This window comes from Polypterus senegalus, chromosome 6 (assembly GCF_016835505.1).
Source record: "Polypterus senegalus isolate Bchr_013 chromosome 6, ASM1683550v1, whole genome shotgun sequence".
In the NCBI taxonomy this organism is placed as follows: Eukaryota; Metazoa; Chordata; class Cladistia; order Polypteriformes; family Polypteridae; genus Polypterus; species Polypterus senegalus.
This window is the reverse complement of record NC_053159.1, coordinates 72798119-72818068: the sequence shown is the minus strand read 5'-3', so window position 1 is coordinate 72818068 and position 19950 is coordinate 72798119. Positions and strand designations below refer to the sequence as shown.

The 19950-nt window shown below is 39.9% G+C and overlaps 3 protein-coding genes across 4 annotated transcripts in view; 2 read left to right on the top strand and 1 right to left on the bottom strand.

The window, feature by feature from the left end:
* The window catches only part of LOC120531173 (kelch-like protein 10), a 40962-nt gene extending 37331 nt beyond the window's left edge, over positions 1-3631 (top strand). Inside the window, exon 5 of the mRNA XM_039756340.1 lies at positions 2752-3631. Coding sequence (XP_039612274.1) covers positions 2752-3126 — 375 coding nt within the window. The 3' untranslated portion in view covers positions 3127-3631. The remainder of the gene's footprint in view (positions 1-2751) is intronic.
* The window catches only part of vps8 (VPS8 subunit of CORVET complex), a 740642-nt gene that overhangs the window by 673892 nt on the left and 46800 nt on the right, over positions 1-19950 (bottom strand). The gene's annotated exons all lie outside the window — the stretch shown is intronic.
* Positions 10218-17709, top strand: LOC120531174 (thioredoxin domain-containing protein 6-like). 2 transcript variants are annotated; one of them, XM_039756341.1, is made up of 3 exons: positions 10218-10507; positions 16677-16734; positions 17356-17709. In XM_039756341.1, the coding sequence occupies exons 1-3, from the start codon at positions 10439-10441 to the stop codon at positions 17463-17465; spliced, it is 237 nt and encodes a 78-aa protein (XP_039612275.1). In that variant the 5' UTR covers positions 10218-10438; the 3' UTR covers positions 17466-17709. The 2 variants fall into 2 exon arrangements, 1 of the variants encoding a protein (XP_039612275.1); XR_005634068.1 differs by lacking the exons at positions 16677-16734; positions 17356-17709 and adding an exon at positions 11415-12173.

The following is a 19950-nucleotide window of genomic DNA, read 5'->3' as shown; positions in this document are numbered from 1 at the left end:
ACCATTCTTCTATATTATGTACAATCTTGCATTTCTTGCCTTCAGGTTTGCCTTTTGATTTGGTTGATTTTTATTTCTACTTTTGTTTTTTTCTCTGGAATCCTTTTGAATCCATCCATCCATCCATCCTCTTCCACTTATCTGATATCGGATCGCGGGGGCAGCAGCTTGAGCAGAGATGCCCAGACTTCCCTCTCCCTGGCCACTTCTTCTAGCTCTTCCGGAGGAATCCTGAGGCGTTCCCAGGCCAGCTGCGTGACATAGTCCCTCCCCAGCAGACCCTCACAATACGTTTGGGCCTACCTGGCCTGACCGGCATCCTCCCCCACCATCGAAGCCAACTCACCACCAGGTGGTGATCAGTTCACAGCTCTGACCCTCATTTCATCCGAGTCTCCAAGACATGTGGCTGCAATTTCGACGATTACAACCACAAAGTCGATCATCGAACTGAGGCCTAGGGTGTCCTGGTGCCAAGTGCACATATGAAAACCCCTATGCTTGAACATGGTGTTCGAGCACAGAAGTCCAATAACAAAACACCGCTTGGGTTCAGATCGGAGAGGCAATTCCTCCCAATCACACCCTTCCAGGTCTCACTGTCATTGCCCACGTGAGCATTGAAGTCTCCCAGCAGAACAAGGGAGTCCCCAGAAGGTAAGACCTCTAGCACCCCCAGGGACTCCAAAAAGGGTGTGTACTCCAGACTGCTGTTCGGAACATATGCACAAACAACAGTTAGGACCCGTCCCCCCACCCGAAGGCGGAGTGGTACAGAGTCCAGCCCCTCTCAAGGAGATTGGTTCCAGAGTCCAAGCTGTGCGTCGCGGTGAGCCCGACTATATCTAGCTGGAACCTCTCGACCACGCGCACTAGCTCAGACTCCTTCCCCTTCAGAGAGGTGGCATTCCATGTCCCAAGAGCCAGCTTCTGTAGCCAAGGTCCCCGCCTTCGGCCACCACCCAACTCACACTGCACCCGACCTCCTTGGCCCCTCCCCTAGGTGGTGAGCCCATGGGAAGGGGGACCCACATTGCCTCTTCGGGCTGTGCCCGGCTGAGCCCCATGGGTGCAGGACCAGCCACCAGGCACTCGCCATCGAGCCCCACCTCCAAGCCTGGCTCCAGAGGGGGGCCCCAGTAACCCGCGTCCGGGCGACGGAAAACGCCGTCCAAAATTTTTATTCTTCATAGGAGGTTTGATGAACCGCTCTTTGTCTCATCCCTCACCTAAGACCAGTTTGCCTTGGAGAGCTCCTAGGGTCATTGGGACATGCAAACCCCTCCACCACAATAAGGTGGCGGTTCGAGGAGGGGTCTTTTTGAATCCTTTTGAATCCTTCAATACATATTTAAACATTCAAAGAACCTTGATTATTTAATTTGAGTAGAAATTTTTAAACAGTTTTTTGGGGCCTGTGTAGGCCATAAGCCAGCTGCTTGAGTTTATGGTCAGGCTGCCTTAGGTGTAGGACCTAATTGCTTGGCACAGATCTGTGGAGTTGACAGATGATCTGGCTTTTGGTTTTTGAGGTCTGCATCCTTTTTTGAGCTTTTGTGAGAGAGAGACTTAGGCAAAATACTCTCTTCCTTCTGACTCTTCCCATCAGTACTTAATGTCCATCGCCTAACTGAAACTGCCACCATTAATTCATACCCTGTGCAGGTGTCCAAAACTTATTTATCAATCGATTCCCACCAATAAGTCGGAATCAGGCAAACCCACACATTAGATATTGGGCCAGAGGTTGGGGAAGTTGTGCCCCTAAAACAATAACACTGTTTCTTATAAGCTGCATTTTCCTTGACTTGTCATCACCTGTCCAGTCAAGCAGACAGGGAGGTAGAGACCAAGCCACTGCAAATGGAAGCGAATGGCTTATCTGGTTTTCTCTCATGGCCAAAGCCTCAGTGGCTGCATTTAAACAATGGCCTGTTTACCCCTCTAAATGTACACAGTGTCCTTGAGTGAAGTTTTTAAACTTAGCAGCTGCAAAGAGAAAAATAATAAAATAGAGAAGCGAGGGCTTTTTGCAGTTTAACCCTTACTATGCCAATGTGCATCACAATATATAATTCTTGTTCTCATACATGATTTATGATTCTCTTTAAATATATGGAAATAATCACCTTTAAGAATATTCCTTATTACAGAGTCTGTGTGGGTTTTCTTCAAGTATTTATATTTTTTCCCACATTACAAAAATATGTGTGTTAAGGTAACATGGTTTTCAAAAATGTGTTAGTTTAATTGACATCTTTAAATTGCAAAGCTGTGAATGTTAATTGTTTTAGTGTCTTTAGGTTGACTTTGTTTGAGTGAGATTGAATGTGTGTTAATGTAAATTGAAATGTTCTGGCATTCCAACAAGAATGGCTTCTATCTTATGTCTCAGTGTTGCTGGAATTGTAGCTTTCTTTGTCCTTAAATCTGGAAAGAGGAGTGGATGGATGGATTGTCTCAACATATGTGAATGTTTCATGTTATCTTAAACTACATCAGGCAAAGTTACTTTCAAAAATCTAGTCATTTTCTCAGATACTCTCCTACACATGCTTTAAATGTTTTTCATTTATGGTGCAGCTAATGATCCAGTGAATTTGAATCCTAAAGATAGCACAACACACCATCTCACAATTTTGTCTTTTTTAACTATTTTATACAATAAACATTTCTGTTTGTGAAAATGGTCTCTAAAAATGAATTTGTTGGTGAAAGCTAATACAAATATTTTTGTACATTCTCTTACAGGTTGGTGGATTTTATAGAAGAAATTGTCTAAACACTGTTGAGGCATATAACCCTCTAACCAACACATGGAGGCCAATTCCTTCAATGATTAGTCCACGCTGCAATTTTGGCATTGCTTTGATGGAGGAGCTTATTTTTGCAGTGGGTGGTTTCAACGGGTTTAGCACCACTGCCCAAGCAGAATATTACAACAAGGACACTAATGAATGGAAGGAGGTTCAAGACATGAATTTGGACCGTGGTGGCTTGAGCTGTTGTGTGCTGTCAGGATTGCCCAACATCCGAGAATATGCAGCACGGAGAAAGCCACCACAGCTTTACAGTCTCTCACAAAAGCACAGGACTTCAGCTTTCCGCAACGTGCCAGCATTATGAAAAGATGGACATTTGCAAAAAAAGATGCCCATAACTGTAGGTGGTATAGAAACTTATATCTTTTTTAGTGCACCTTACATGGGTATTACCAAGGATCAGTGGACATATTATTGCCAGTGTTGGGGAAAGAGAATGTATTTGTAATTATTTTAAATGAAGAAATATTTTAGAAGGCTGGAGTAAACAGAAGATGGGTACATACTGTACACCACAGAGTATATATGCACATGTCTAGAAAAACGTGAGAGGTAGGAGAACAAAGCCTAATGGAAAGTCTGGCAAAGGTGGGTTTCCTGAGTTAATGGCTCTGTTTAGGTTTTATTTTTTTTTTGGAACCAACAGAACACAAACATAAGCAAAAACAATTATAAGGCATGTCTTTTCTTGTTCCTGGTATATTTTATAACTTCCACCTTTAAAAATAAACTAAAAATTTCAGGAGATGGTGTATAATGTACTAAGTGCCCAAATGTCGCAAAGTAATGTTAAAAAAAATAAATATTTGTTATCCCTAATATCAACAAAAGAACTTGAGCACTACTAGACTATCATTTTGATCTTTGCTGTGCTAATAGAAGCAGAACTGCCTTCCAAAGGTAGTCAGTCACCAAAAATATCTATTTCATTTGTAATTGCTTTCATGTCATATTTAACTCCATCTTCAGCCAATGTAACTGTGTAACATTTAAATTGGTTATACAAATAATATATAATGGCTGTATTGTATAGTAGTTTCAAAGTGAGAGTGTAAAGTTAACATTGGTAAAATTAACCTGAGGTCAAGACAAACATGCATTTCATGACGAGTGTCTGATCACAAAAAAGGATTCGATGTTCTCCCTCTAGAAGCACAAGAGCCCATTTCAAACATGCAGGCTGACCCTGGGATTTATCAGTGAATTTGCCTTGTTAAAGAATCAATGACAGTCAACAATCCAGTGAAAATCCTATCAACTTGGATGGGAAATTACCAAAATATACCACCATGTGTGTTCTGCTTCATAACCACTGGTCTCTGCTAGCTAACAGATAAGTGTGTGGTTCACAAAGCTGAAAAGCAGCAGTGAAAGAGACAGGACAATCGCCTTGAGAAAAACATTTTATGCCTTGCTTTATTTTTTGCACTCAGATTTTATTTCACCAATTTACTTTATGATTTTCTATGTTAAATACAAGCACATCTTTGTAATACTTCAGTTACTTTTTAATTTCTTTTTAAATATTTTTGGATTTTCATTTTTCCCCTTGGGGCCACTGTAGTGATCCCCTTGCTGATTATCTAAACGCAATATAATGGATGGCATGCTGGGTCTAGCATCCCTGCCAGGATGGACTCCTTTCCCTTAACTGGCCGGAAGGCCCACTTGATGAATGGGCAAAAAGAGTGGATGGGCATTCCCTGCATAAGCTAGAGGGGTGGTGGAAGATGCCAATACAGTAGGGGGCACACTGGCATCCTAGCAGGGTTGGACTGAAGAACAATACATGGCCAGGAGACCAGGTGAATGCCATCTTTTGGACTTCATACTGCCTATTGTAAAGTTTTATGGAGGAGGGATAATGGTCTGGGCTGTTTTACAAGGTTTGGGCTAGGCCCTTTGGTTCCAGTGAAGCACACTAGTAATGCTAGAGCATACAAACACATTTTAAACAATTGTGTACTTCCAATTTTGCAGCAACAGTTTGGGGAAGGCCTGTTCTGTTCTAGCATGACTGTGCCCTTGTGCACAAAGCCAGGTCCGTAAAGACATGGAGGAACTAAAGTGGCCTGCAAAGAGTCCTCTGAACATTTTTGGGACGCATTGAAACACCAAGCAGGTCTTCTTGTCTAACATCAGCACCTGACCTCACAAATGCTCCTTTGGCTGAACGGGCACGCATTCCTACAGACACCCCCCAGCAGAGCAAAGGCTTTTATAGCTGTAAACAGGGGGCCAACTCAATAATTATGTCCATGGCTTTTGAATGGATGTCCAACAGTTGTGCATGGTATGATTATCTGGTGTCCACCAACTTTTACATACATATATTGTGATGAATGGCATGCATAGGCTAGTGTTCTTGTGGGGATGGATCAAATGGATGGTCCTTGCCCAGCCAGGAGGACAATATAATAGATTGACTTGGGAAGATAACCTGTTGTGACTAAATTCTCCCATGGCACACTAGATGGCAGCATCCCTGGGCTTTGGTACCCATTTGGACACCCACAGGGTATGCTGAGAACTGCATGGGGCAGCCCTGTTGTGTACAGCCAGAGGGAGCTGGTAGGATTTATGATCCCTACTTTCTGGAAGTGCTTCCTGAAGGCTATGTCCTTGTCCGGGAAGTACTCCTGGGTCCTATATAAATGGAGCTACTCAGCCGTATTCAGGTGAGTTGGAATTGGGAGTGGAGGATGGACAAGTCTTGCCTGGGAGGAATGGAGGAAAAAAAAGAGAGAGAGAGAGAGAATAAAGAAACATATTGTGTTTTGGGGAAAAGAAGTCTTTATAAGGTATTACAGTTACTGTATAATTAACCTTTAATTTGAAATTGAGACTTGTTTCTGTAAAGTTTTGTCTGAGGTTTGGGTTTATGCAACACCCCCAAATTGAGACTTGTTTCTGTAAAGTTTTGTCTGAGGTTTGGGTTCATGCAACACCCCCTACATGTCACTATAAATACACACACACACACACACACACGGGAGCTGTGCCCCCCTACTTGCTTCGCTCTCCCACCCCACAACCCCCACCCCTGGGGGCGCACTTCACACTAGCCACTTTGCGTCTCTGCTGCTCGTGTTGTGAAGGGGTGGGGAGGATGAACGCACGCTAAAGAGGATCAGCTGCTGGCTTGCTGCTGGCTTCTACGGAGCTGCATGATCTGCATGTCTCACTGCTCGTCGATCATTTAAAAGCCTGTACAGCTGCTGTCCTTTAAGCCAGCTGCTGCCGTACTGTATAATTTGCATGTCGTGCTGCCTGTCGATCATTTAAAAGCCTGTACAGCAACTGTACCTTTTGTCTCACTTCCTTGTCTTGTGGGATGTTAAAGTGTCTCCGAGAAATTGTTTGTAAGTAGGGCGTGACTTGCAAGAATTCTCGCGGGACTTAAAAGTGTCTCACCGAGATGACTGTGACAATGTGGGTTCACTCCAGGCTCCCATCCATCTTCGGGGAGCTCTTGAACCTGACACCATCGGTAAGGTCACTGAGATGACCTGACAAATGAGGACAATTTTCTAATGAAGACAGGGGATACTGCAATCAGTGCAAAGGTGCTTTTATTAAAAGCAAACAGTTGTGTTCAAACAGAAAGTGCAGTGCTCCATAGTTCCAATAAATAAATCCATAAAAACAGTTAAAAGTTGGGATAAAAAGCAATACATAAATGTTAAAATCCAAGGTTAAAATCAGAAGTTAGAATGCAATCTCTCTCTTCACGATCTCAGCACACCTCCGTCTCTCATTCTCCTCGAATCACCCATTACTCCCATAGCCGGCGGAGACCCAGCAGCAACAAGCTCCTTTCAGCCAACCTTTGTCTTGGCTGCCTGCAGGCATAACAGCCAGACCGTCCGAGGCCAGCTCTCCTCCCTTCTTCCTTCATGCTCACATAGTCGCTCCTAAGATCCATTGGGAGGACACCTGCCTTGCTCACCCCACTATACCCGAACATTCAGTGGGGGGAAAAGCCCTAGAGCGCCACAACCAAATGCTCCTTCACGGGGCCCTAGCTCGTGGTGTCTCCTCCTTCCAGGTGGCCAGATCCTTCTGCTAATACTGCCTTTCATTTTCTTTAACCTCTTTTTTTCCTTTTCTTCTTTTCCTCGATCCATCTCTCCCCTCTTTCCTGGTGTCAACCCGTATATATACACATCCACCTGCGCCTCCAAAGGCGCAGTGCCTTAATCACACGCCGCAGGAAGCCAATGAAGCAATTGAGAACAGTTGCACCCACACCCATACTATCTTTAGGATGTGAACAGTTGGAGTATAATTAAGTTGGGTGAGTGCTGCATTGGGGGTTTATTATGACAGTTGAGATTCAATTAATGTAACTGGCATGTTAGGTTTGGAGATAGATAAATTGATGGATGGTAAATGGTTTTTATGAAGTTAATCAAGAATAAAACTTTTGGGTGGAATATTGAATTTTTGTATCCCTATCGAAAGCTGGTAATTTGTAGCTCCCATAATTTAAATTATTTCTCTGTCTTTTTTGAGCTTAAGATCACTTAGGCATCTGTTGAGTGTCTATTGTCTTGTTATAAGGTAATTGAAACAAAAAATCTTAAAAGTACTTTTGTTATACAGTACAATATAATTTTCATTATTCAGGGGTGTAAAGTTGTGAGTAAAACTAAAATAACCTTGTTGATGTGAGAAGTAAGAAACTAAAACCTATATTTTTCTAATCTCAGTTTTCTAGCACATAATTTCATTGTACACAAAAAAGTTAATTGATGGTACAAATGCAAGATAAATGGTCCTAATACCACAGAATCTACTGTCAGTCCATAAACTAGTGCAGTTAATATACACACACAAACACAAATGAAAATATGCTTTAAAAAGTTGCATCCAAAAACAAAATCTATTATTTATGAACAATCCGTTCATGTATCCATCATTTAAACAAGTTCAGGATATTAAGGAGCACTCTGAAAGTGGACATTATTGAGCAGGGCACAGAGACTCATTTACTCAAAAACGAGGCGCTTATCAGCTTATCAACACGGACACCTCTAACGAGAACTTCAAGTGTGTTACTGTATTGGAGGCACACGAGGACTGCTGTTGCTGCCTTGTTTATGCTCAAAACCGACGTTTTATCTACCTGTGCATTCGTTTACCTAACAGTTTATTTAAGTAGGACATGAACTAAGCCCGATCGGGGCGCCAATCGAGGACCCTTGCTCCTAAAATGATTCAGCGGATGTTCTACAGTCCACCTAAACTGTGAATGTTTACAACGTGAGAAGAAAACGGGACCTAAAGAAAAATCATTAAGGAACGAAGAGAGGCAAAGTCCTCATTAAGTGATGGTGCCGAATCGAATTTTAAACCATCCATCCATCCATTTTCCAACCCGCTGAATCCGAACACAAGGTCACGGGGGTCTGCTGGAGCCAATCCCAGCCAACACAGGGCACAAGGCAGGAACCAATCCCGGGCAGGATGCCAACCCACCGTTGGACACACACAAACACACCCACACACCAAACACACACTAGGGCCAATTTAGAATTTTTTAACCGAATCTTCCAAAACGGTCCGTGTAGCCTACTTTTTGGTATTTGAAATTTCATTTTAGAAGCAAAAACGAAAAAACGAAAATGAAAGGAATTTTCAGATAAGGTATTTTGTAATTCTGTGATAACAAATAGCAGTCATAAAGTTAAAATTACACACACTTTTCTGGATTTATTTGTGATCCAAATAATGAAAGTGTAATAGCTCAAAAACAACAAAACAGACGCATTTTCGTTGTCTGAAACCGTGAAGTACTTCTTCTTCTGCGCGATTTTTGATGACACGTGCGAACCTCCCAACGTCCTCCTCACAAGACATCGACCGACGGCCTTGAAGTTACACTGGCATCAGCAGAGGATGGACCATCACGTTGTTTATCAGAACAGTAAAAGAGTGACACTCTGGGACGAGGACATGACTGCAGAAAAACGGAGTCGCATCTTTCTGGTAAAAATACAAACTTTGCTTCATTGATGTAGCAGTTGTTTTATGAACATTATTGTTATTACTTACTGTGAAACTACGAATATTTGGTGATTTCATTTACTAACAATAAGTCTGGCAATTTTTATAGTGCTAGCATTTTGAATGTGTGTAAATGTGTGAATGGTTTTTCATTGACAAATGTAACACATGTTAAGAAAACTTTCTGTAAATTACGTCGCTCTATTAACGTGTTACACTTTTGCGCACTGTTAATACTCGAAACGTTTACTAGCAATACTAGCCGGTAAAAGTCAATGAGCAACCATTCACAATGCTAGCACTCTACAAATTGCCAGACTTACTGTTAGTAAATGAAATCACCAAATGTTGGCCGTTTCACAGTAAGTAACAACAATAATGTTCATATAAGAGCTGTTACATCAATGAAGCAAAGTTTGAAAAGCTTGTATTTTTACCTGAAAGATGCGACTCAGTGTCCTCGTCTTGGAGTGTCACTCTTTTGCTGTTCTGAAAAACAACGTAACGGTCCATCCTCTGCTGATGCCATGCAGTGTAACTTCAAGGCTGTTGATCGATGTCTTGTGAGGAATAAGTTGGGAGGTTCGCACGTGTCTTCAAAAATCGCGCAGAAGAAGAAGTTCCTCCATTTTCAGACAACGAAAATGCGTTGGTTTTGTTGTTTTTGAGCTATAACACTTTCATTATTTGAATCACAAATAAATCCAGAAAAGTATGTGTAATTTTAAGTTTATGACTGCTATTTGTTACTACAGAATTACAAAATACCTTATTTTCCCTCATTTTATTCTTTAATCAAAAATCTAAATCTGAAAATTCCTTTCATTTTCGTTTTTTCATGTATGCTTCTAAAATGAAATTATAAATACCAAAAAGTACACGGACCCAAAACCCATGCGTTACCTAATTATTTGACTGCAAACATAAAACATGAAAAAATGAAAGTCTGCGAAATGTCTTTAAATAAACCAAAGTACGAAGTAATTTTTTTTAAGAGATCAGTCGTACTCCGTTGCAAATTAACACAAATGCATCACAGTATTGTTTCTTTTCATGGTACAGTAGGCAACTGGGAAAAATAATACACAGCTACACTATTCATCGAATAATGTAAAGGCCGATAACATTAAAGGCCTACGAAAACGTTGTGACAAATTGAGCTCGAAAAGATACAATAACATAAAATATCACAGCATTATTTGAGTTTTTGCTATGCGGGAATGAACGCCACCATTATTTTGGATCGTCAGCTTCCCGCTTGTCCCCTCAGCGTGTTATGTGCTGCTAACCGCAGTATTGATAACACGGTCCTTGACACGTGACTCGTTTACTCGGCAACGAGAAACACCGTCTTGTTTCCATGGAAACGCGCCTCAACATGGCCACCTGTGAATTTTACTACTCAGAGAAGGAGAGAGAAGTGTTAGCTCCAGTAATTCGTTTTCACTCGAGCCTGTTAGTTTTTCGTGAAAATTTGAAGTATTCTTCCCGTGTTCACGCTAGTTGCGGCTGCTTGTCCATTTAATGACTGCGTCTACGTTAAATTTGCTTTACCTTGGAAATTTTCATGATGCAATTTGTGCATTACGCAGCCCTTCACAGGACTGATGTTTTTTTTTTTTACCTTAAACAGGCTTTTCGTTATGGCTGGACAAAAGAAAGAAATGGTATTTCAGGTATGTGCTGCTCTGAAGTTCACACCTCCCCAGATGTTATAAAGCTCATTTCTCATTACAGATGAAGTATCAGGCATTTTTAAATAAAAGATACTGTGTTGAACCAAATTGGTTTCTGAAATGGATGGATGGCATGAAATTGGAAAATGCAGTTTCCAGCTACAACCCTAAATACTACACATGTCAGTCAGTTCGGCTTTCTAGGGCAAATCCATCAATCACTTTTATTAACTTATTTACAGAATTTTTAGCAGTACTGAATCTATTCCAAATATTTCACAGTTTTTGTTTGATTGTGTTTTAGAAATGTGTGCTTCACTCGTTTCAAATGATGATGATGAAATGGCTTAAAAAAACATTCTGGCACATTCATGTTCTAAGATTGCTGTTGGTTGTTGCTGATGTAAGATGTACAGAATATGCAATGCAGTTATTAACAAGCTATCCTTTTCATTTATGAGTTATTTCTTTACATTGCCAGTGAACACCTTGGTAACTTTAGAAAATAAACTCGTTTTGAAATCTTACTTAATCAGAGGATTTTTCAGTTTATCTTTATATAGCATACTGGACAAAATCAGTTTTGTTAAGGTTCATTCCATTTTCTGTTAAATCCCATTTTCTAACTTTAGCTTGACTCCCCCTCATATATATAATGAAAATATACATGGCTATATACAATATATACATATAAGAACACTTTTGTTATGAGTAACTGGTTAGTAACCTTGCATGCATGAAAATGTACAGTATTTGCTAAAATGACTAGCTGTTCAGCACTCTTTTGATCTGTGGTTAGAAACTGTCCCTGAATCTGCTGGTATGGGAAATGAGACTATGCAGGATGTTTCAGGTCTTCAATAATTTTCCTCGCTAACACAGTGTGCTTTATATGTCTCCTGAATAGCTGGCAACTGGTGATGAAGATGATGAACAAGCCTAACAACCAAGATAAACAAAAATATACCCATGTAATGCACATAAATTATTGAACATTCTAAAAAAGCAAACAATTCTTTGTAATTTCTATACTGACACCATTGTTTAGAGACTGGGAAAAATATCTTGCTTAATTAAGGTAAGAAGTCCAATTAAAATCAGACGTTGAGAGCCCCCAGGACTGATATTAAAAAGCATGGAGCTTAAAAGGACTGCCTACAAGATCTTATTGTTGAAATATACAGAATAGAAAAGAATTTCAGAAGCATTTGCATGGAATTTTAAAAAAATCTGAGTATCCTTCTACTACTGATAACTAGGCAATGAGAAAGCCAACAGAGAATCTACCAATATTCAATGCCAGCTTTAAAGGAGCTGCATGGATTTATGACAATACATTGTCACTCCAAGCATATTAAAATCATTTAGCATTTTCTCTACAAATCTGCAATGTTGCGGGTAGGGTGGTAAAACAGAAGACATTTCTCATTTAAGCTTTTATACATTTTGCAGGAAGATCTGTTCAGTATCCCAAAACCCTGGGTGAGAATGACATATTACCTAATGAGACCATGGCCGAAACTTTTGGCATTAACCCCCCCCCCCATAAAAAATGTGTTGGCTTTGTGTATCATATACAGAAGACTGAATCTACTGTTAAGAATAATGCTAGCATTATGATATGAGGCTGTTTCTCTTTTGAAGAAAGGTCAGGATAGATGTAGAAATAAATAGCTCCAAATATAATTAAAATTTGTCACAAAATCTGCTGTACAAAAACCTCTGTTATAGAAGGAATAAATATATGCACACACAAATTTCTCCTTTAGTTTTATCTTTCCTGAGATGGCCATGGAGTAATGATGAATTATGTAGATGCAGCAAGTTATTCTGATATGGATGTGGCAAGATAAACTGGCTTCCCTTCCATTTGGGATGCGTGTCACAACATATGCTTTTCAACTTCAGAATATAAACCACCTGTGAAAAAGCACCTCTTAACAATTGTATCTTGTTGCACATGTGTCTAAAGGTACAACTGCTCTGATGATTAACTGAAGAACTAAAAATCAAGGGTTGAGATCATTTTCCATTGTCTGTTGAAGTGCTGGGTGAGGAAAGTCATAAGAAGAATAAGGGGTGTTTACAAGACTAGCCTCATCCTCACTTGGCAGTCTTAAGCACAAATGTAATTTGTGCCTGTCAATTCACTTCAGTGTGTCCAGCCCAATGGCAAACTGAAAAGGAGGGTCAGTGTATTTTCAATGAAGTTGCATGTACTTTGTATATACTGTATATGTCATTATCAGGGCTGAATGTTGGGGTCTTATAGCCTTTTTCTATTGTAGATGCCATTTGGCATAAATGTCATTGGGTTTGTAGGGGTCTTGTCTCCGGGGTCACGACTTTGAGTTCATGAGCAAGATGGGATAAAAGGTCAGCAGTTGCACCAGAGTTTATCTGATCTGCGAATAAATCATTTAAACTCTAATAGAATTTCTCTTTGTTGTTGCCTGGCTTTCGACTTCATGCCTGAATTTTGACTGTGATTCTTGCCTCATGTCTGGGTTCTGGTTGCTTTGTTTATATTTTATTTGTTTAGTTTTGCCATTTGCACGCGTCTCCCAGTTTGACAAAAAAAAATTAATCGTCTATTGTCTGCCGAGCCAAGACAGTATAGACATCAATATGTCACAATGGAATCCTTATATATAATTTGATACTATCTGTATGTATGGTGTTCGCAGCAATACCTCGAGCAGCCACAAGAGCAGTGGCCACGGGAAGGATGCATAGGAAACAAAGTCACATGACTGACACGGAACGTAGACTTGCTAATGCGACCACACGTACACAATGAGCACAAGAAATGGATGAGCAGCGTACGGCTAAATATGCAACTAATGCTGAAAGAAATCGTGCAAATCAGACATAAAGGACAGATGAAGAACATGCGCTACAGAATGCTACTAACGTTGACAGACATCGTGCCAGCCGTGCACAAGCGACTGAAGAAGCTCGTGTAGCCACAAATGCAGCACGGTTTGAAAGAAATTGAGCAGCCCGTGCCTTGCAGCGGCTGAAAAGGTCTATTTTAACCACAAATCAGTGCCATGATAACAAAATCATTTCAAGGACTTAACAAAACAAATGATTCTTTGCAGAGAAAGTATTGATTTCACAAACGTTGAATTTGTAGCATGATTCGATCGGGCTCCCAGTCACTGGTAATTCTATAAAGGTTTAACCAGTTATCTAATTATCCCCTGACCCCAAGATTTGTCCTTTTCCAGCTCATCTAACCTAAAATTCTTATTGCTTGCCAGGCCTCATTGTTGGCCATTTCTGTAGGGTTGTTTGTCTGAGAAATAATCCAGATATGTTGTCCCATCTTGTGCAAGAAATAAGGTTAGGACTTTGTGCCACTATGTAGGTTCAGTGCAGGGCACAGATTTACTCAACCATCCTAGAAACACAGCAATATTTAAACACTACACTCAGATCAGCATAAATTCTGACATTTTCTGGATATTGTGTTTCATTAATGCAATCAATGAACTCTCTCAGTCCTGATGTAAAGTTTCTTTCTTATTGTACTTCATCTTTCTATCTCTTGGTCTTATAGGTCGGACACAAACAGAGTCTTTTCCTATCATGTAGCACATTGTCTGGCATTGAGTCTTTTTGTATTTGATCCATTTACATTTGTTTTTTTCATTGTTTATCATTCTGTCATTGCCATTTTGTGCTAATTTTTTGCATTGATGTAGGTTGTAGTCATATTAATTAGAGTTGCTGTGTTTCTTGTTGGTCAAGTGACGAGTTGTGCCATTTTTTCCCGCCTCTATAAAATAATGGCATTTAGCCTCTGGCATCCAAGCGTTTGGAGTCTAAATAAAACGAAGGACTTTGTTAGGAGATAGTTATGGGCAATTAAAACAAGCTAGTATTGGCTTTAGCAGTCATTTTCTTTCTTTCAGTTATCTTTTGGGCACCCTCCTGCATGGCAAGGTGTTTCCAAATAGTTTGATTGTTTGGTTAATGTAAGGTTAACTACTGTGGACAGGAAGCTCTCTGGAGATGTGGTCCCTAGTCATGTTAGCTATTCTCGCACATGCCTGTTGGTATGAGGTATCCTGTCTGTGTAGTTCAGGGGACCAGCTAGATGAAATAAAAGTAAAACATTGGTCATCAGTGCAAGACGGTGTTTATATATGGCCTAGCAACAGATTGCTTTAAACAGAGTGGCATAGGAGGTGGGGAAGCGAGAGAGCGAGGAGGCGGACGGCCTTTATTGCCAATCTGTTTGGTTTTATGAAACAACTGCTAGGGGATAAGCGCAGTGGGCATCTTGAGTGTTCATCAGAGGAAGTGAAGTGCTTCCTCCAGGACACATTGAGCGATCTTAGGAGGGATCAAGATGTATATGCCAATAAAGCCCTCATCAACCCTGCCCTCCCAATAACAGCATTCAAGCTGGGTGAGTCAAGTCTGACGGAGGTTGAGGAGGTCATCAAGGCAGCCCGATCAGCTTCCACTCCAGGCCAGAGCGGCGTACCCTATCTTGTTTATAAGCGCTGCCGTGCACTTCTCTAGCACCTATGGAAGAACTTGAAGGTGATCTGGCGAAGAGGGAAAGTCGCTGACCAGTGGAGGTGTGCTGAGGGAGTTTGGGTAACTAAAGAGGAGAATTCCAGGAACATCGACCAATTCCGAATGATCTCCCTGCTGAGTGTAGAAGGAAAGGTGTTTTTCAGCATCATATCCAAAAGACTGACAGAGTTCCTCCTCAATAACTACATTGACCCCTCTGTCCAGAAGAGGGGGATTCCTGGAATCCCTGGCTGCCTGGAGCACACAGGTGTGGTATCTCAGCTGATCAGAGAGGCTCATGAGAACAGAGGTGACCTTGCTGTGTTGTGGTTGGACCTGGCCAAAGCCTATGGGTCTATACCACACAAGCTGGTTGAGCTTGCACTACATCGCCACCATGTTCCTAGGAAAATCAAGGTTCTGATCCTGGATTACTATAACAACTTCAGGATAAGGGTTACTTCTGGGTCAGAAATATCAGACTGGCATCGACTTGGCAAAGGAATAATAACAGGGTGCACCATCTCAGTTATTCTTTTTGCACTTGCCATGAATATGGTGGTCAAGGCAGCCGAGGTAGAATGCAGAGAGCCCCTGACTAAGTCAGGTGTATGACAGCCCCCGATAAGAGCCTATATGTATGACCTAACCATCACGACAACATCGGTCCCAAGGAGCAGGTGGATCCTACAAGGACTTGAGAGACTCATCACATGGGCAAGGGTGAGTTTTAAGCCTTCCAAGTCAAGGTCCACGGTGCTAAAGAAGGGGAAGGTGACTGATAAGTACCGATTTACTATCATGGGAATAGTCATCCCATCCATTACAGAGCAGCCAGTCAAGAGTTTGAGGAAAGACACAGCTGCCATTCAGAAATCCACCCAGGAGCTTGGGACATGGCTCACCAAGGTTGATAGGTCTGGCCTGCCTGGTAGGTTTAAAGCCTGGAGCTATCAGCACTCAATCCTGCCCTGGGTCCTATAGTCTCTGCTGGTATATGCAGTCCCATTTTCAATAGCTGAGTCCCTTGAAAAGAAGATCAGCAGCTTTCTTCAGAGGTGGCTGGGACTCCCATTTAGCCTCACCAGTGCAGCACTGTATGGAACAAGGAACATCCTGCGGCTACCATTTAGTGGCCTCACAGACGAACTGGCAGTGCCCTGGGAAGAGCATGTCGAGCAAGCTAGCGAGAGGAAACGTACCAGGAGCTGTTGAAGGAGTGTAGGGACATTGGCTGGATGGTACTCTATGAGCCCATAGAAATTGGCTGCAGAGGATTTGCAGGATGTTCACTCTGCAGAATCCTCACACGGTTGGGCATAACAGGAGTGGCCAAGAAGAGGGCCATTAAATCTGCAAGTGAAGCCGCAGAGAAAGCCTCAAGGTGGCTTTGGATAAAGAGAGCTGATGCGTGGATCACTACTGGGATACAAGTTGGGGATTAATCAACCCCAACTGGGTCGCCTAAGTGAGGGTGTATGATGTTGCGAGACCCAAAACGCCCGATGACCTCAGGATACATCACTAATGATGTGTCCTAGTGCATCCAGGTGACGTTTCTTATATAGCCATTAATCATTTAGACTGAATGAGTTCCACTGTATAATGTTTTTAATATAGAATTTTTATTTCTTAGGTTCCTCTTACAAATCAAGAGCAATGGGATGAGATGCTTTCTCATAAAGGAGTAAATGGTAAGCCATTGTAACTCAATCCAATGTAATAAAAACTGTAATAAATGGTCAAGTGTCTGTCTTTGTGTCTGCTATCCAACAGATGGTGCCTCTCAAACAATAGCACTGCTTTTATGAGTCCATACCAAATGGTATGTTACAGAGACATAGCAACTGGACGGACACACTGCACTGCAAACGTTAACGCAGAGGTCTACTTTGATTATTTAGATTTCATCCCATTTTTGATGGGTATCACAGCTAGTACCTGCATAAATGAAAAAATGAACACCTTTTCTTCCTGTTATTTCACTTGTAAATGTATTTGTTATAATTGTTAAAAAATTACCTTGAATTCCATTGTTTTATATTTTATAAATTCATAATAAGATTGATCATCATTAATCTTAAAAAAGCCCTTTAGCATAAGTAGTTTATTATTCAAACGTATTACCTATGATTTTCCTTTTTTTTTTTCAAATACTGTACTGATAAATTTTCTGAGTACATTAATATAAGCATACATGTAAAATGTTAATATCATGGTGGTGCATTTATATGAAATACAGTATATATCTTCCATGGACTATTATGTCAATCTTTATTTTAAACGGTTATGTGTATATTCTTTTACCCCTGCAGTCATTGATGTGTATCAGCAATGGTGTGGTCTTTGTAAAGCTGCTGTTGGCTTCTTCGGGAAAATAAAAAATGACCTGGGAGATGATCTTTTACATTTTGCTACGGTATGATCAAGTAACACTTTAACTTCTGAAGTGAAAGACACACTCCTAGTAGGTAACAACACTGACATAATGGATGTAAATAGACGCATAGAAAACATAGAACATTGTTATAAAATACTCATTAATTACTATATAATAATGATAAAGTCTAAATGTCAGCAACATGAATGAGTCTCTTTAGGTCTGTAATATACAAAATATAACTCAAAAAGAAAAAAAAAAATCATGACCCTAAGGTTTTAATTTGTTGAACTGTATTATGATGATATTTTCATATTTTTAATAATTGAAAATAAAATGGGTTCTATGGATTGTGACATGTTTACTATAGATGAAATTTATCAAGCTTGGCATAATAAGTTCCATTTGAGATGATTTTTGTAATCAAAGCTGAGCTTTTCTTCTTTAAACACAATAAGCCCTGTTTTATTTAGATGTGACACTCATTCTTTCTCCTTCACTGTCTGTTATCTTAGGAGTGATGTCATCCTCACCTGTAAATCCATCCATCCATTTTCTAACCTTCTAACACAGTTCTTGATTTCTAGAGCTGGTCCCTATCTTGGAAGCATTTACTTCAAGTCTTTTGCATGTGTGGCTGGATCAACCATCACAGTGATCTCAGGACGCTTGCAAAAGAGGTTAATATTATCGAGTAATCATCAGTTTGGGAGACAGTTTTTAGAAAAGCTTACAAAATTCACCATCACAAGCGAAGAGCTGTTAAGATCAATATTTTTTTAATGAATTTTTTGTGCCTTCTCTAGGGAGATTTTTTAGACTTCTTTCTATGTGACTAAACTGTGGTCTTTGAACTCAAGGAATTCAGTATTTTCCCAGGATTCCCTGGGAATGTGTGACACCACTATCACAACCAGATTAAAAGTCATCTCATTTGTTTCTTGCTTATTCAAGTTTGTATTGATTTAAAGATGTGTAGTCCTCTACAAAACCTCTCTTACCAGTTTTCTGAGTTCTATTCTGGCTTACAATTTTTTATATTTGTTTTAACGTTTCTGGCTTGTCCAAAATTGGTTCATCTCCCTGATATTGACCCTGTGTGGATTTTTGATCTCACTTCATTTCTGATGCTTTCATTAATTTTTTTTTCACTGTCTTCTGCTGAGACAGAACAAAATATCAGATCACGAATTTAGGCAGTTTATAGTAAGGCTTGAGTTTTTGAATTCTGTACAATATGCCTTAAGAAAACATCTGAACTGTTACCTGATCTGTATCTCAGTTTATTTGACCCAATTGTGTCCTCAGAGAGAGACATTAAAGGGATTAAAGTGTCATAGGAACCTTAGCATATGTGAGAAAAAAATAACAGGAAAGTACACATTCTCATCTATAGAATAGGCACCCACAGCAGTCTGCCATTCACCACACTCCAACCCCTCTTCAGTTCTCACAATTATAATATTATATATATTTTTACAATTAGACCTAAATAAAAAACTTTTGGAAGAAAAACACGAGTCCCTGTTGGAAAATATGGATGAGGTACGATCAGAGCAGGTGTCTGTAGGTCATTTTTATGAGTGTACATTGGATGTGTTCTGCACCTTGATAAAATAGGAAAGTTTTAATGCTGCTCATAGGGTGCTGTAAAACTCTAAAGAATATACAAATTGTTTACTTTTGCACTGTGACCAAAATAAGAATTTTTGTTCATTCAGAAAATAAGTGCAAGACGAAGAAAATTAAATGATGAGGTGTTTACAAAATACAAGAAGAGTCAGCAAAAAATATACATTTACTTTGCCAACTTATGTATTTATTCTTTTTTGCATACTTAATCAAATTGCTTCTTCAGTAAATGAAGCAAATGATGTTTGAGCAAAAGCAGATGTTAAGATATCAAAAGGCTATAGTGATCATGTGCAAATAAATATATTGTATGAGCTAAACACAGTGTGTTGATTTATACAGCATTATCTAGCTACAGTCTGGGGAACTGTAAAATTATCTATGATCAAATAACAGGAAACATTGAAGAGGGACAAGTAGCAAGTGTTATATATCTGACAACTGGTGCCATGTCTTGTACTTGATGGTGCTGGGAAAGGATGTCATCAGTTTAGCAGGCTTGAGAATACTATTTCATTTTTCAACTGCCCTTGCATTGAATCTCATTAAAAAAATAAAAAAGAGATTAAGTATTCAGCCTCAAAAAGTAAGCAAACTAAAACTAACTTAAAAACATTCAGACTTGAAATAAATCCTGTGAATTAAAAGTGGTGACTTCAAAAATTATTATTCTAAAGGTCTCAAAGAGTGTTAGTAATTTTTTATATTTCCGATATAGAGCAGGAACATCTGTCAATTTATGTGGGTTGTTTAATTAACATTTAAATTGGCTTCTATTTAAAGTAAACGTTTGGAACAAAATCCTTAATTAATGCACAGTGCTCTTCCAGGAATTAAATTAGAAATCCCCAGCTTAATTTATTTTTAATCACATTGTAAAGGATTTTTTTTTACATAC